The 13,692-nt window shown below is 37.9% G+C and overlaps 1 protein-coding gene across 1 annotated transcript in view; it reads right to left on the bottom strand.

The window, feature by feature from the left end:
* Window positions 1-13,692, bottom strand: part of CPED1 (cadherin like and PC-esterase domain containing 1) — a 146,674-nt gene that overhangs the window by 68,848 nt on the left and 64,134 nt on the right. The window contains exons 12-16 of the mRNA XM_008926580.2: window positions 12,869-13,038; window positions 7,497-7,564; window positions 7,132-7,176; window positions 5,181-5,367; window positions 2,323-2,491 (exon numbers count right to left, since the gene is read on the bottom strand). Of these exons, the coding sequence (XP_008924828.2) occupies window positions 2,323-2,491; window positions 5,181-5,367; window positions 7,132-7,176; window positions 7,497-7,564; window positions 12,869-13,038 (639 nt within the window). The remainder of the gene's footprint in view (window positions 1-2,322; window positions 2,492-5,180; window positions 5,368-7,131; window positions 7,177-7,496; window positions 7,565-12,868; window positions 13,039-13,692) is intronic.

Raw genomic sequence — 13,692 nt, 5'->3', positions numbered from 1 at the left:
CAAGCATTCATGGTGGTGTATTAACCCACTCTGCCAGAGGTCATAATGTTCTCTACTATTAAAAGCAGAATATAATGATGTTATTTAAGCCCTGAGTTCTGTATTGATAAAATGACATCATTCTAAGCAAAAAGGAATAAATTCTCTTCTAGCAAATAGGAAAAAGAGTAAAAAATGTAGGCTTTTAAGTGTTTTAGAATGCCATTTCTATCACCAGCTCATCTTTGTTTGTTTTTTAAATGCACTCTCTGATAAGTTTGCCTCTAACATAAGTAAAAGTTGTTTTAGAATCTCATACTGTATCTTCACAGCAGTCCTTAGATACCACAAGAATGCTTTTCATCTTATTTTTACTCTAAACTCCTGAAGCTGTCCCTAGCTCTGAACAATTATATTAATTAGAGAATAGTTATTCACAGAGAAGCAGAAAACCGAGCTTAATCAAAAGAAACTTCTAAAACACTCTTAATTTTTATCACTCTAGATCTCTTTGCCTTTGCAGTGCTTTAAAGATTCATACTGTCTCATAAATGCTATCATAAAACATTAACAACAGTGTAAACTCTAAGTGTGGGAGGATGTGTATGAGGTTGAATTCATATACCCAGATATGTGCCCCAAATAAGGAAAAAAGAAGAGCTCCTCACATCTTTCCAAGCAGTGTGTTGTCCTCATAATATAACCCCAGTTCAACTTATCGCTGCTCTCCTTTTCATATTAATTCACACTTAAGATGTCAGGCAGGTTGCTGTACACCTGAACTGAAATCTTAGGTATTATATGTGGTTTCTCTTATTTTACTGTAGCAACTACTAGATCTAGTGCTGAGCCAGTAAAAAGAGCAAGAAGATGGTCCTTGACCTCTTGGGTTTGTAAGAGAAGTCTAAGAGAACAGACAAAGAATAGGTAGAGGGCCAGACAACACTATAAACAAGTATTCAGATCAGCAGTCAGTAGGCTATGACTATTACACACATTTTCTCTGACAGTTCTAATTTGCAGATTGATATAATTATTGTCAACATACAATTTGCTATCAACATTTATTATCTCTTTGCCTCCTGTTTTAAGTCCCAGTATGTATCTCTCCACAAGAAAAAAGAATCCCTCTTGATCTCCCCCATCACATAAAATGCTCTGCCTTCTACCACCCTAGTCTGCCAACCAGAGATGGGAAGGAAGTTTTGCTAATGGATATATTGATATATAAAGATCTTCATAAAGAAAATAGATAAATAAAGATAGGATTAAACATTTGACATGAACACGGATGACAGTTTCAACACAATAGTTTTGAAAATCCTTCTTCCTGGATGCAGAATTAATTGTGACAAAATATACTACTCCTGGATGCTCTAATAATTAGAATTAACACACCAATCCTTTTAATCTGCCTAAAATTCCACAGGCAAAAGCATTGCCCTGGATTACCATTTACAATGTCACTTCCTTCTTTGAACTGGTTGGCTTATCTTTGTCCACCATATCAAGGATATTTAGTCCTCAAACTTTGGAATACAAACAGCTCCGATACAGCCTGTGTCCCAGGTTTTTTCTCTTATACAGAATATCTTTATCACCATAGTTTCACTAACTGAAATCTTCACTGTTACCTGCTTTCACTACCTTTCTTCCAATTTTCTGTATAATTCAGCCTGATATCCCCTTTCCCAGCCCCAATTTAGCCCTACTGGACAGACTCTCATCCTTTTTTTCCCTCAACAGACCCACTGCTTCCTAAGCATTGTTATTATGTTCCCAAATTTTCATTTGGATAAATGTGATGTAAGCAACAATGATCCCTTCCTTCAAAATTATCAGTGGGTTTTTTTCATTGTGTTTGTTGCTCTAGAATAAACAGTTTTCATTCATAAATTATCTGGCAGTATTTTTCTTGAACAATGATAAGCGCACTGTCATTGTAAATATCTTTCCCAGTAAAAGGATTTCCATGGCTCCAGTGTCACAGACAGATACTTATGAAAACTGCCCACTGCGTGTTACAGAGGGACTGTTTTATCACAAGCAAACAACACCTCTCTGATGGAGAAGGTTTTGCCTGACCAACGTAAAGATTAATTCACCCAGAGCTCTCAAATACACGGTAATAGGTTCTTATGCTGGACTTACCTTTTATATCCAAAACTTTATGTAAATATTGAATTTCATACAATTTTAGTGTTTAGAACTCAGATTCTAATCTCAACAAAAACTGACTCTACACCAGCTTTGGCCCATGTGCCCTAATTTATATCACTGGATGAACAGAACCCAGCTAATATCACTATTAATTTGAATACGAAAAGAATGCAGAGACAATACCTGCACAAACCCACACATCATGTAGTCATCAAACAAAGGCAGACTGGGACGGTCCTCTCGATAAATTGTTACTTTGTAGCTGCTCACAACCGGAGGGTTGGGCTGCGAATCATCTGTTACGAGAATGATGACTTTGTTCAATCCAAGGCCAAGGGGGTAGTTAGCACTGCTGCACAACAAAATAGGAAAGAAGTGGAATAAATCTTAAAGAAATAAAGATTTATGCTGCTTTATCTGTGGCTGCTAAATTTTACTTGTTCCTTGAGGCTGCTATTTCTAACATTTTCTCTTAAAAAATACATGTGATTATAAATAAAAACAGTGTAAAATAACATTTTTAACAATTCATAGTTCTTTCAGAAAGATATAATACTGAGAGTGAAACTTCGTGAAAACAGCTTCAGTAGCAGTGGCAAATATTCTGACATGAAATCTGTGAATGAAACCATCAGGGACAATAATTCCTGGCAGGCCCAAGTTTGTGATGAAGTCAGCAGAGAGACAAACATGACCAGAGATGTCGGCCACTGAAATTGTCCACTAGCCAAATGTGATGACTAGACAAACTGCTCAGAGTGACAGACAAGACCAAAGCTGAGCTGTGCTCGTCTTCCTTTGGAAGGGAAACAAAAAATGCTGAAAGGCAGAACCTGCACATGCAAGGCTTTTACTTTTCAATTTAAAGGACATATTGGTATTCTGTTTTCCTTTTACAAGGAAGAAATCTCTAAGCTTTTCACTTGTATCCATATTGACTGCCAAGGGAGTTAACATTAAGACACCAAAATGTTCAGTGGAAGAATTTTGTGGTAGTTTCTTTTGAAATGATATATCAAGACTAACTTCTTACTGAAAATACAGAAAACATACTGAGTATTAGATCAGTAAGAACTGTACAGACTGTCTAGTTATTAGAAGACATTCTAGGTCAAAGCATCTGCTTCACAGTCAAAAGATGGTGTGTTGCATGAGCACTTCATGTCATGAAGCAAAGTTTGCTCTGTAATGGTTAAGAATTCTTTCCAAGTAATTCATTGTTCATGCTCTCCTTTTTATCCACTCACTAATGGCTAGTATGTAAATAGGCCAGTTCTCTGGTTCTGAGGTACCTGACCCAAATAAATAAACTGGTATTGTCCCTGGCACATGCTGTTGTCTCTGAGAGAGCTGGTTGGCAAAGACAAAACTGTGCCAGGGATCACAATAGCAATTAAATATCATGGATGATTGTGGGTCAGTGATAAAACCTAATGTTTAGTGATGACTGCTCTCTCTTCTATCATCCAGCTTTATATTTCTCTAAAAGATCAGATAAGCTGGGACTCTTGCAGATGGCAAGATGACCCACTTAGTGGATGAGAGCAAGGCTGTCGTTGTCTCCCTAGTGCCTTTGGCACTGTTTCCCACAGCAATCTTATGGAGAAGCTGTCTGCTCACAGCTTGGATGGGCATACACTTTGCTGGGTAAAAAATTGGCTGAATGGCCAGGCCAACGATCAGGACAAGGAGAATGAGTGCAACCTCCGTCAGTTTGCAGATAACATCAAATTGGGCGGACGTGCTGATCTGCTGGAGTCTCTGCAAAGGGATCTGGACAGGCTGGATGGATGGGCCAAGGCCAAGTGTATGAGGTCCAAGAAAGTGATGTGCCGTGTCCAGCACTTGGGTCATAACAACCCCATGCAGAGCTACAGGCTTGGGGCAGAGAGGCTGGAAAGATGTCCAGTGGAAAAGGACCAAGGAGTGCTGACGACAGTGGGCTAAACATGAGCCAGCAGTGAGCACAGGTGACCAAGAAGGCCAAAGGTATCCTGGCTTGTATTAAGAATAGTGTGGCCAGCAGGACTAGGGCAATGGTTGTCCTCCTGTATTTGGCACTGATGAATCCTTGACACCTTGAATCCTGTGTTCAGCTCTGATCCCTCACGACAAGAAAGACATTAAGGTGCTTGAGTATGTCCAGAGAAGGGAAATAAAGCTGGTGAAGGGTCTGGAGCACAAGTTTTATGAGGAGCAGCTGAGGTAGCTGGGGTTCTTTAGCCTGGAGAGAGAAGGAGGTTGCCTGAAAGGAGGTCGTAGCCAGGTGGGGGTTGGCCTCTTCTCCCAAGTAACAAGAGATAGGACAAGAGGAAATGGCCTAAAGTTACACCAAGGAAGTTTTAGATTAGATATTAGGAAGAATTTCTTTACTGAAAGGGTTGTCAAGCATTGGAACAGGCAGACCAGGGTGAGTCACCATCCCGGGAGGTATTTAAAAGACCTGTAGATGGGTCACTTAGGGATATGGTTTAGTGATGGACTTGGCAGTGCTGGGTTAACATTTGGACTTGATGATCTTAAGGGTCTTTTTCAATGTAAATTATTCTATGTTTCTATGACAATCCCTTGTAATACAACTCTGATGAAAATGAATCATTGTAAATTAGGAAACTTGAACCTATTTCTTCTTTTGACCCCAGCTGTCCTACTCTGACCCACATAAGCAGACCAATTCTAGCAGCTTAGGGCACAGTGCAAAATTAACACCTGGATACAAAAGCTCAAATTCTTTCTTGTCTACTGTGTGCAGTGCAGTGATGGTCCGTTCCTACTCAGCTTTGATGCTGTCAGAGATTGCAGGAGCTGGGTGAGATGCTAGCAACTGTACCCTCTATAAAGCTAAGGCTAATTATGGCTTGAGAACATACTACCACTGACTTCAGGACATTGAAAATAAATACAAGTTCCTCAGTGTTGAACTCCCTCTGACTTTCACTCATCTATCTGTGTTCTAGGTATTTGGAAACACAAAAATATTCTGGAATATTCTGCCATATTTCCAAAATTAAGTTTTTACACTCATATTTTGTTGCTCATACCTTGGCCCTTTCTTGTCGTCAAGGTGCACTTGGCATTGACAGTTAGAGGGTTCTGCTCCTATCTTCACTGTCACCATGTCGAATGGGACTTCTGCGTAGTATTCTTTGATCTTTGGGTTAAACTGAGGATTCAAGTCCAGCTGTGGACTGGTGAAGATCTGCCTGATATGAGATAGGGTATCTTTATCTGTTCCAAGAAGGCATCAAAGAAAAAACTGTGAAATGTATGAACATTTTTGAGTAACATGCAACTTCTGGCAGATTGATAACATGTACAGTGGCAAGATATTTAATGCCTAGTCACTCTGAGACTGATAATCCTGCTGCAAAATCTTAATGGAGTTTTTAGTGGCACTTCAGAGAAAGGTTTAGACCTTGGAGGGATTTTAATTATTCAGTGCCCAATCACTTTAGTCCTAGTCACAAAACTCAAAGCCTGAGTAAGCCTTTGAAAATGCAAGGATTAAGTCTTGGAGATCTGTCTCCAGTTGGTTTACCGAAACATAAAGAAGAGCTAGGCCAAAATTCATAACCTACTTAGGTACCAGCCTGTGTACAGGGTTTATGTACAAATGTAATTTCCAATAAAAATCAAAATAAGTTCGACATATTCTTACTCTTCATAAGAACAAGTCACATGGAGATGTCTAGACTCATGGGGTCATTTGCAGTACAACTGGAAGAATGTTTTATTAAAATTCCTAAATCAACAAATTCCAGCTCTTTGCCTGTGTATGAAATCTCCACAGTCAAATCCTATTTGCTCAAATGTATCCTTTATTTTGTAGTGTTTGCCCAATTACTCATGAGAATAATTATTTGCTGGCAACCCACTTATGACAAATATTTTAATCCAACCTATCAGATTCAGATTTACAGTACAATTCCATATTCAAAACTGCTTTTCACATACATTCACTAGTACATGTTTAAAACTGGGTACTTCAGAAAACATTCCAGATAGAAAACTCTTTTATTATAATATCTGAAAAATCTTGTAGCTTAAAACCTGGTCTAAAAGGGTCATAAAGAATGTAAGCAGTTCTTTGTGGACCTTTTCTATCTTGAAATATCTGCCTTGAGAAAGAAAACAGGGCAATTTCAGCACCTTCTTGCATGGATTAAAATATAAAGGAAGTTATTCCAATGGAAGAGTAGAACTTGGGTTAGATTTGTAGGGGAATAGAGTCTTATACATTAATACACAGAAGGTATTAAAAACACCCCTACGGATGAGTACAAACAGTTCTCCACATCCTGTATGTCTTACTTAGAAATGTTGTCTCACTACTAGTTTAAAAATGAGGAATTTCAAAATAAAATTAATGGAGGTATTTTCAAACTAAAATGTTATAAAATCAGAATAGTGATGCCAGTCAGCCAGCCCCGCAGCATTTCTGGCCTTTGATTGATAGAGTAGTTCCTGGAGGCACCATATCAGTAATAGAGAGGACAGAAGGCTCAGTGGGTAGCAAAGCCTTTCCACCACAGAGCAATGGCTTCACATTTACAAAGCGATCCCTCAGATAACATGTCAATGAGGAAGGCAGCCTACATTTTAGAAAGACTCATCTCTTGAGCAGCTATTTAATATCCCGCTATTGAACCCCAGACAAATTTAAAGGTTTTTCCACAAGAAAAAAACATATGCTGAAGTTAATGGAAATAGGGGGCAAAAGTCTATTGAAGTGTGACAAGGGATCAATGAGTGCTGGAATACTCACATTAATATGCACACATAGCAATGTTTAATTTTGTGCTTAAGGCATATTTAATATAATAGCCCAGTTATTAAGAGTTGTTTATAAACATTCTTACTACTTAAAAATCCTTTTTTTTTTACAGCCTGCAGATACTTGATTCACTGAGAGGTTATGCAGAAAAACCCAAGGAATTTGTTCAAGAAATCTCTCTTCTTCCCACTTAGTGATCTAGAAAGACCTTGACTTACCATGACTGCATTGCCTTTCTTCAGTCTTACTTGAATAATGCAATGCTGAAAGATAAACAGAAACACCTAGTAGTTTTCTACTGTAAGCCCAATTACAATCCTATTGGAGAAGAAAATATCTTTTAATCATAAAAGATACATTGTACTCTTATTCTCTACAGTGTGAGATCTTTGTTTTAGGCCCATGAACACAGTTCATGGGCTCAGCATAACAACTCACACTGAAGAAATATATATTGGTCTTTTATATGTAGTAAGCCAAGACTTCAGCTGGAATACAAAACGGTGTAATTTAAATCATGCATGTTATCAGAAATAATACAAATAGGAAAAACATACTTTATATAAAAGATCTGATCCCTTACCTTTATGACTCTTCTTGGAGTCAGAAGGAACATTCTGCTTAGGACTCCTATTTCCTTGAGAAGATAGCCTGTTGATTCAATAGCAGACATATTTTTACATGAATGGAAGGAACAGAAACCATGAAACATTTTTCAACAATTTCTATATGGTATCCTAGGGCACATGGTATTTCAATATTCCCCATAGAAAGATCAACCTTCTGGATTCATGCTCTCAGCATTAGCAATATTACCTGAGTGAACATATTCCATAATAAATGGCAGCATATCATGTCAAAATAGAAAACAAGAAATAAATTCCAAAACAAAGTTGCATTACTGGGAAAAGGAAGAGTGGATATAGCCAGGAATAAAATAACCCAAACTGTATCTCTTAACTGTTTGTATGATGGTTTTCTGTATATACCTGAGGTTTCAAAAATAATTAAAAATAAATGAAGGTCTGTGTCAAGGGCAATATCTCTACTGACATTAGCACGAATTCCTAAATGAAACCCCTATGTGTTTTGCTTTGTTTGCCAATTCAAAACAAATCCAGAGTATATATATAAATAAATCCTCCATGAAAAAAGACAAATGATTTGCAACAATTCATCAGCATGTTAGTGGCATATTACAAAGCATATTACAAGCTTTGCAGACTTTTTCTTTCAAATAGAATTTTGAGAACATAATAGAAGAAAGGGAGTAGCACAACAGAAGAAAGGGAGTACGCTTCTTTTTGATCACTGTACTGGAGCTCTAGGTAATAACACCTTTTCAGAGGTCTACTAGCATTTCTTGAAGCTTTCATGCGTTTTCCTCCCCGTGTTTTCCATAGAAGTTCTCATAAAGCAGCTTCTTCACAGATACTGAAGTTTGGATTTTGAAAGACATGAAGTCACTGTGCCAAAGGAAGGGAGGTAGCAATATTGTTCTGTGCAATCATCCATCATGTTTCAACAGAAGCTTCTGAAAGCAATATTGAGGTCACTCATGGTAAAAGGTAAACTGTTCAATGATAAAATAGAGATTTCTGCATTATGTCAATGAGATAGTAAAGAAGTCGCTGGCAGATCGATGTGTCTCTGTGTGTGCGCGAAAATGTAGTTCTGAGATTGAAGTGTCTAGACACCACCCTAATTTCATGCACATTCTTGACCTACTTCAAAGGAGGCACTTAACAAATTATTAGAGTTTGTTTTCCAAGTTGCAAGTAATTTTTCACCCCCTTCCTCCTTGCCAAAGAGAACAGCTAACACTTGTTAAATACATTTTTCCTCTCCACTGTTTCTTTTTTCTTGCCCAGTCCCAAACTCTTAAGGTGAAAACAAGATGTCTTAACTCTATAAAATGCCAGAGGCAGTGATCATCCCACTGTACTCAGCACAGGTGAGGCTGCATCTCAAATCTTGTGCCCAGTTTTGGGCCCCTCACTACAAGAAAGACACTGAGGTGCTGGAGCCTGTTCAGAGAAGGGCAATGAACCTGGTGAAGGGTCTGAAACACAAGTCTGCTGAGAAGCAGCTGAGGGAGCTGGGCTTGTTTAGTCTGGAGAAAAGGACGCTCAGGGGAGACTTCATCACTCCCTACAACTACCTGAATGGAGGCTGTAGCCAGGTGGGGTCATTCTCTCCTCCCACTTAATAAGTGACAGGATGGGAAGAATCTTTCCAATCCAAATGAGTCTATATTTCCACGATTTATTTCTGCGCTTTTTACTCATCAGTACCATTAAGTTTTCCTTCGTGCAAGCTCTTTGCAGTCATCAGACTGAGGTAAGATGCAGTTATGAAGCTCTTCAAAATACAGGCACCAGCTGAGACCCTGGACTGTGCAGAGTCCTTTCCTTCACATGCTGTTACTCAAGAAGAGACCTTTATCTGTATGAGTGGCCCCTTATTTACTTAAGTATCTCGAAGGAGCTATCAAGTAGAGGTGCATACTTTCCCACACACTTTGTAATTAGCTCTAATGAAACCAATGACTGTATGTCAGTACCCTTGGTGACTGCATGCTTATGAATGTATGTACCTTTTGAAAAATCCCAGATGTGTACATCACAAACTATTGACTGTGAACCTGTCCTTTAGGAATCTCTCTGATTCCGCAAATGAGAAAGCCAAAGGATTGACAGCAGCAATAGTAATATAGCTCTGATGGTCTAAGCAATCAGAGACATAAGCAATGAAGGATGTGTAGAAATAGAATCTTTCATTAGATTAAAATATAAAAAAGAAAAAATCTAGTCACTTTTGGTGCCTTTGATGGGTATGTTAGTTGTGGATGGTACAGTTTGTAATGGGTCATTAACTAAAGATCGAGAACATATTTCAGTATTTAGCAGAGTTATGAATTTTATTTCTTTAGCTGATGTTATATAGTTATCTCTTCAAAATGAAGAACCACTGGAGGTAATTTTGTGAGACTGCATCACTAACAATTTTTTTCTGTTTGATTAACTGGCAGTGTGAGCTCTCTGTTTTGTAGAGTGTTTGCTTGGCTTCAGTCACAGTTTCCATGATGGCGTTTGGTTGCCTGAATAAAATACCTTGTGCTGATCTTCAGAAGAGAAATATAAAGTTGCTGACTCAAGAGTAGGAATGGTTTCCTGGCACTCAATACCAACTGTCTCTCTCCTTTCCTACTTCCCTTTCTCTCTCATTCCTCCTATTGCAGGTCAGTGATCTTATCCACACTTCCTTGTTGTTGCCACCTTCTGTCCCACAGATCAAACCATGTTACTTTCTCAAACTGCCTGGGTAATTGGCACAACCAAGTTAAACTCCGAGAAATTATGTTCAACACAAATTCAGTCTGAAGGCTGCTGCTTCTATTTTGATCTAAAAAAGGGCTTGTATATGGAAAGCTAGAACCACTTTTCCAAATATATCAGTTGATTTCATAAAAACATTTGCAACTTTATTGACCTGCTTAGGCTTTTGTCTTTTGCAAATACAGAAGAGCTAGCTTCAGTCACTAATTCGATTCTTCCATGATACCCTGCTGTGTGACATAGCCGAACATACTTGCCATGATACTTCATAGCACCTATTTTAAAAGACAGCAGCTATGCACATCCTATCATAAGTCATATCACAAGTTGAAACTGCAGAGTTGAAAAACAGTGCACAGACAGTGCAGAAAATTGATTTCAGTGCACATGTTAGGTAGTACTGCTCCATCACTTTCAAAGAACTTTGTAATATCTTATACCAATACATTAGAGGTGGTCATTTCACCTAGGCTGTAATCTTTTCATTATACTCTGAGATGAGTTTCTGGAGTTCTTCTTCACTAACACCATTTAAGGATTCAGAACTAGTCATGTAGATGAAATGGGTGAAAAAATGTAGACCAGGAAGCACCTTTAAATCCTGTCTTCATCCTATAGATTCGTGATCAATGAACAGAGTGACTGTACAAGACCTGAGTCAGAAGTCACTATTTTTCACATAAGTATCTTGTCTGGATTTTTTAAATGGAAATACCAGTTTTGCATAGTCAGAGAAATAAAAACTGTGTGCCACAGGATTAGCTCAGTTGCTTAGAGCATGGTGCTAATAATGCCATGATTGCAGGTTTGATCCCTGAATGGGCCATTCACTTAAGAATTGGACTCGATGATCATTGTGAGTCCCTTCCAACTCAGAATATTGTGTGATATCAAGTGTTAAATAAATCAACTGAACAGCCTGGCCTTACCTGAAGAAATTTAGGAAAAGTGTTCTGATATACAAACTCATCAAAGTTGGGAATTGCAAAAAACAGATAAATCAAAGCTCAAAGAGAATGCATACCCGAGTTAGTAAGTACAACAAAGCTCGTTCTTCCTTGCAATTAAATATAATTACATGCCTATCCGACATATGCATCACCATCACATGCATGTAACTATAGGAGTGGAAGATTATGATTTAGCAATGTCAAAGAACACGTTTTTTTTATACAGTGAATGAACAAATGGTAATATTAGCTTAACCATTGCAGGAAAATATAGTGCGAAGAAGCAGATTGGCCCTTGTTCTGGAGAAATATCATGGTACTTCTACACATTAATATGTATACAATAATGTTCAGCTTGAAGGAAAAAATGAGGCCAAGGGACTTACTCAAAGTGAGTGGCACAGCTTAGATTAGAACAGAAAGCTGCTAAAGTCTGGTATGCTTTGATATGCAAACCTAAATATTTCTGCAAAAGGGCAAGGGCTTACATATGAATGCAAGCAGCTGCATCTTTGAGTTACTTCTCATGGAGTGGTCGCAGTAACAACAATAACTCTGCACATTTATGAAACTGTGTATTTTCAAAACACTAATAAACAGTTACCTAGCACAGTGGGAATGGATAAACAACTTTATAGCTAAGTAAACAAAGATAAAGATAACTATTGACTTGCTGGAAGCCCCACCCAATTCAGTGAGGAGCAAAACTAAAACTTAAGAAATCTTACAGATGCCCTATACAGTCATGACAGCATTCTCCAAGCAAAATGTATAAAATAGTGTCATTCATTCAACTTGAGACTCAGTGGAACGGAGCACACACATTGTCTAATGTGCCTCTGTTTCCAAGTCCTTGTTTGTAAAATCATAAATGTCTTTATACAGCAAAGTGTGGCATATATGTATATAAGACATCATTAGCCAAGAGATAATGAAAACAGAAAACACATTTTGACAATTTTTTTACTAAAGATGCAGTATACCACAAGTTTTCCCCTTCCCTCCATTCATTTTTCACTCCCTCTTTTCTTTTGTCCTCTCTGTCTCTCCTTCCCTCCTTGCTTTTCCTCTTCCCTCCTATGAAAGTTAAAATTTCTTGATAGAAGTTCAGTGGATCCAACCTTGTCATTGCGGTATTTTTTCCAGCTCTTCAAAAAGAGTTAAAATGAGGTTCTCAGAGTATTATGGTCTTTGACCTGCCTCTTGTTGGTCAGAAAATCTAGAGTCACTAAAAATTATTTGTCCTTTTGAAAAATCTTCACCTGAAATATTATATTTTCTTTACAGTTTTGCTTTTAATTGGTGCATAAATTAAGACAATCTTAACCCTGAAAAATATTCCTAATATTGATTTTACAGTTTTTCAGAAATAACTTAATAATTTACTTCATCTTTTTTCAAAAAAAATTTAATGTAGTTCCAATTAAATTTTAATCCAGAGTCCTTCATATTAGAAAGAGAAGAAAACACTGTCCTATGTAGAAACCTAGCTACAATTCTAATGGCAGAATGGCTGACAATGCTCCATGATGGCATGATGGACGCTCCTCTCAAGATTGCAAGTCCACCTGCATTTACTGAAGAATTAAGTTTTATAATGCTCACTGGAGATATTGCAATTAATATAATTTGAGAAACTACCCTCATATATATAACAGCTGTCTTACCATTCTGAAATATTTGTATGTGCCTCTTTAGTCATGAACTGGAATTGTTCAAGTAAACTGGAAAGCAGCCAATGCATAGTCAGGACTGAACCAAGCCGCCTCATTGGGTCTACCATGCGATAAAGGTCGTGCAGTAACCTTTGAATCTTGGGTGCAGCAGAAGGGAAAAGCTGAGAAGAGAGACACTGATTAGAAACCCCACAGTATAATATTTCTAGAATGTCAAGATGTGAGAAATTATCAGAAGACAGTATATATAGCATAGGGATTATTATATATTAATGCTCTTACCCACATGTGAAGAAAATTACTGTCTTGCCCAGCCTTGCAAACCATAATTCCTAGTACTGACAAGGAAGTCAAACTCCTTTGCCTCTGTACTGACTTCTGGATCTATTAAACTCAATCGCTCTTCAGAAAGCTTTACTAATTTCCATCCCTGAAACTCATCCAGGAGTTCTCAAAGAAATCCTGATATCATGCAGACTTTCTGAACAACAGATTCAGTTTCAGATCTTTTATTTCTCAAATATTCAGCATTTCCCTCACTAACTGCCATGCCTATTTACAGACACTGACTGTTATTCCTCTACCTGTATTCTTCTCCGAAAATGAACATGAAGTGTTGCCACTTCTTCATCAATATCTACTCTTGGGTCATGATCTCACTGTTATAGTGTCTTCACTTCTTCCAATCACACCTGCTTTGCTTTATTATCATTCTATTTTATTACCAACTCATTGGTCATTTACATAGTTCCCTTCCCTTCCCTTCCCTTCCCTTCCCTTCCCTTCCCTTCCCTTCCCTTCCCTTCCCTTCCCTT

This window comes from Manacus vitellinus, unplaced genomic scaffold (genome assembly GCF_001715985.3).
Source record: "Manacus vitellinus isolate BGI_N305 unplaced genomic scaffold, ASM171598v3 scaffold_13_pilon, whole genome shotgun sequence".
In the NCBI taxonomy this organism is placed as follows: Eukaryota; Metazoa; Chordata; class Aves; order Passeriformes; family Pipridae; genus Manacus; species Manacus vitellinus.
Note: the sequence above shows the minus strand (reverse complement) of the source record. Positions and strands in the feature narration are given on the sequence as shown.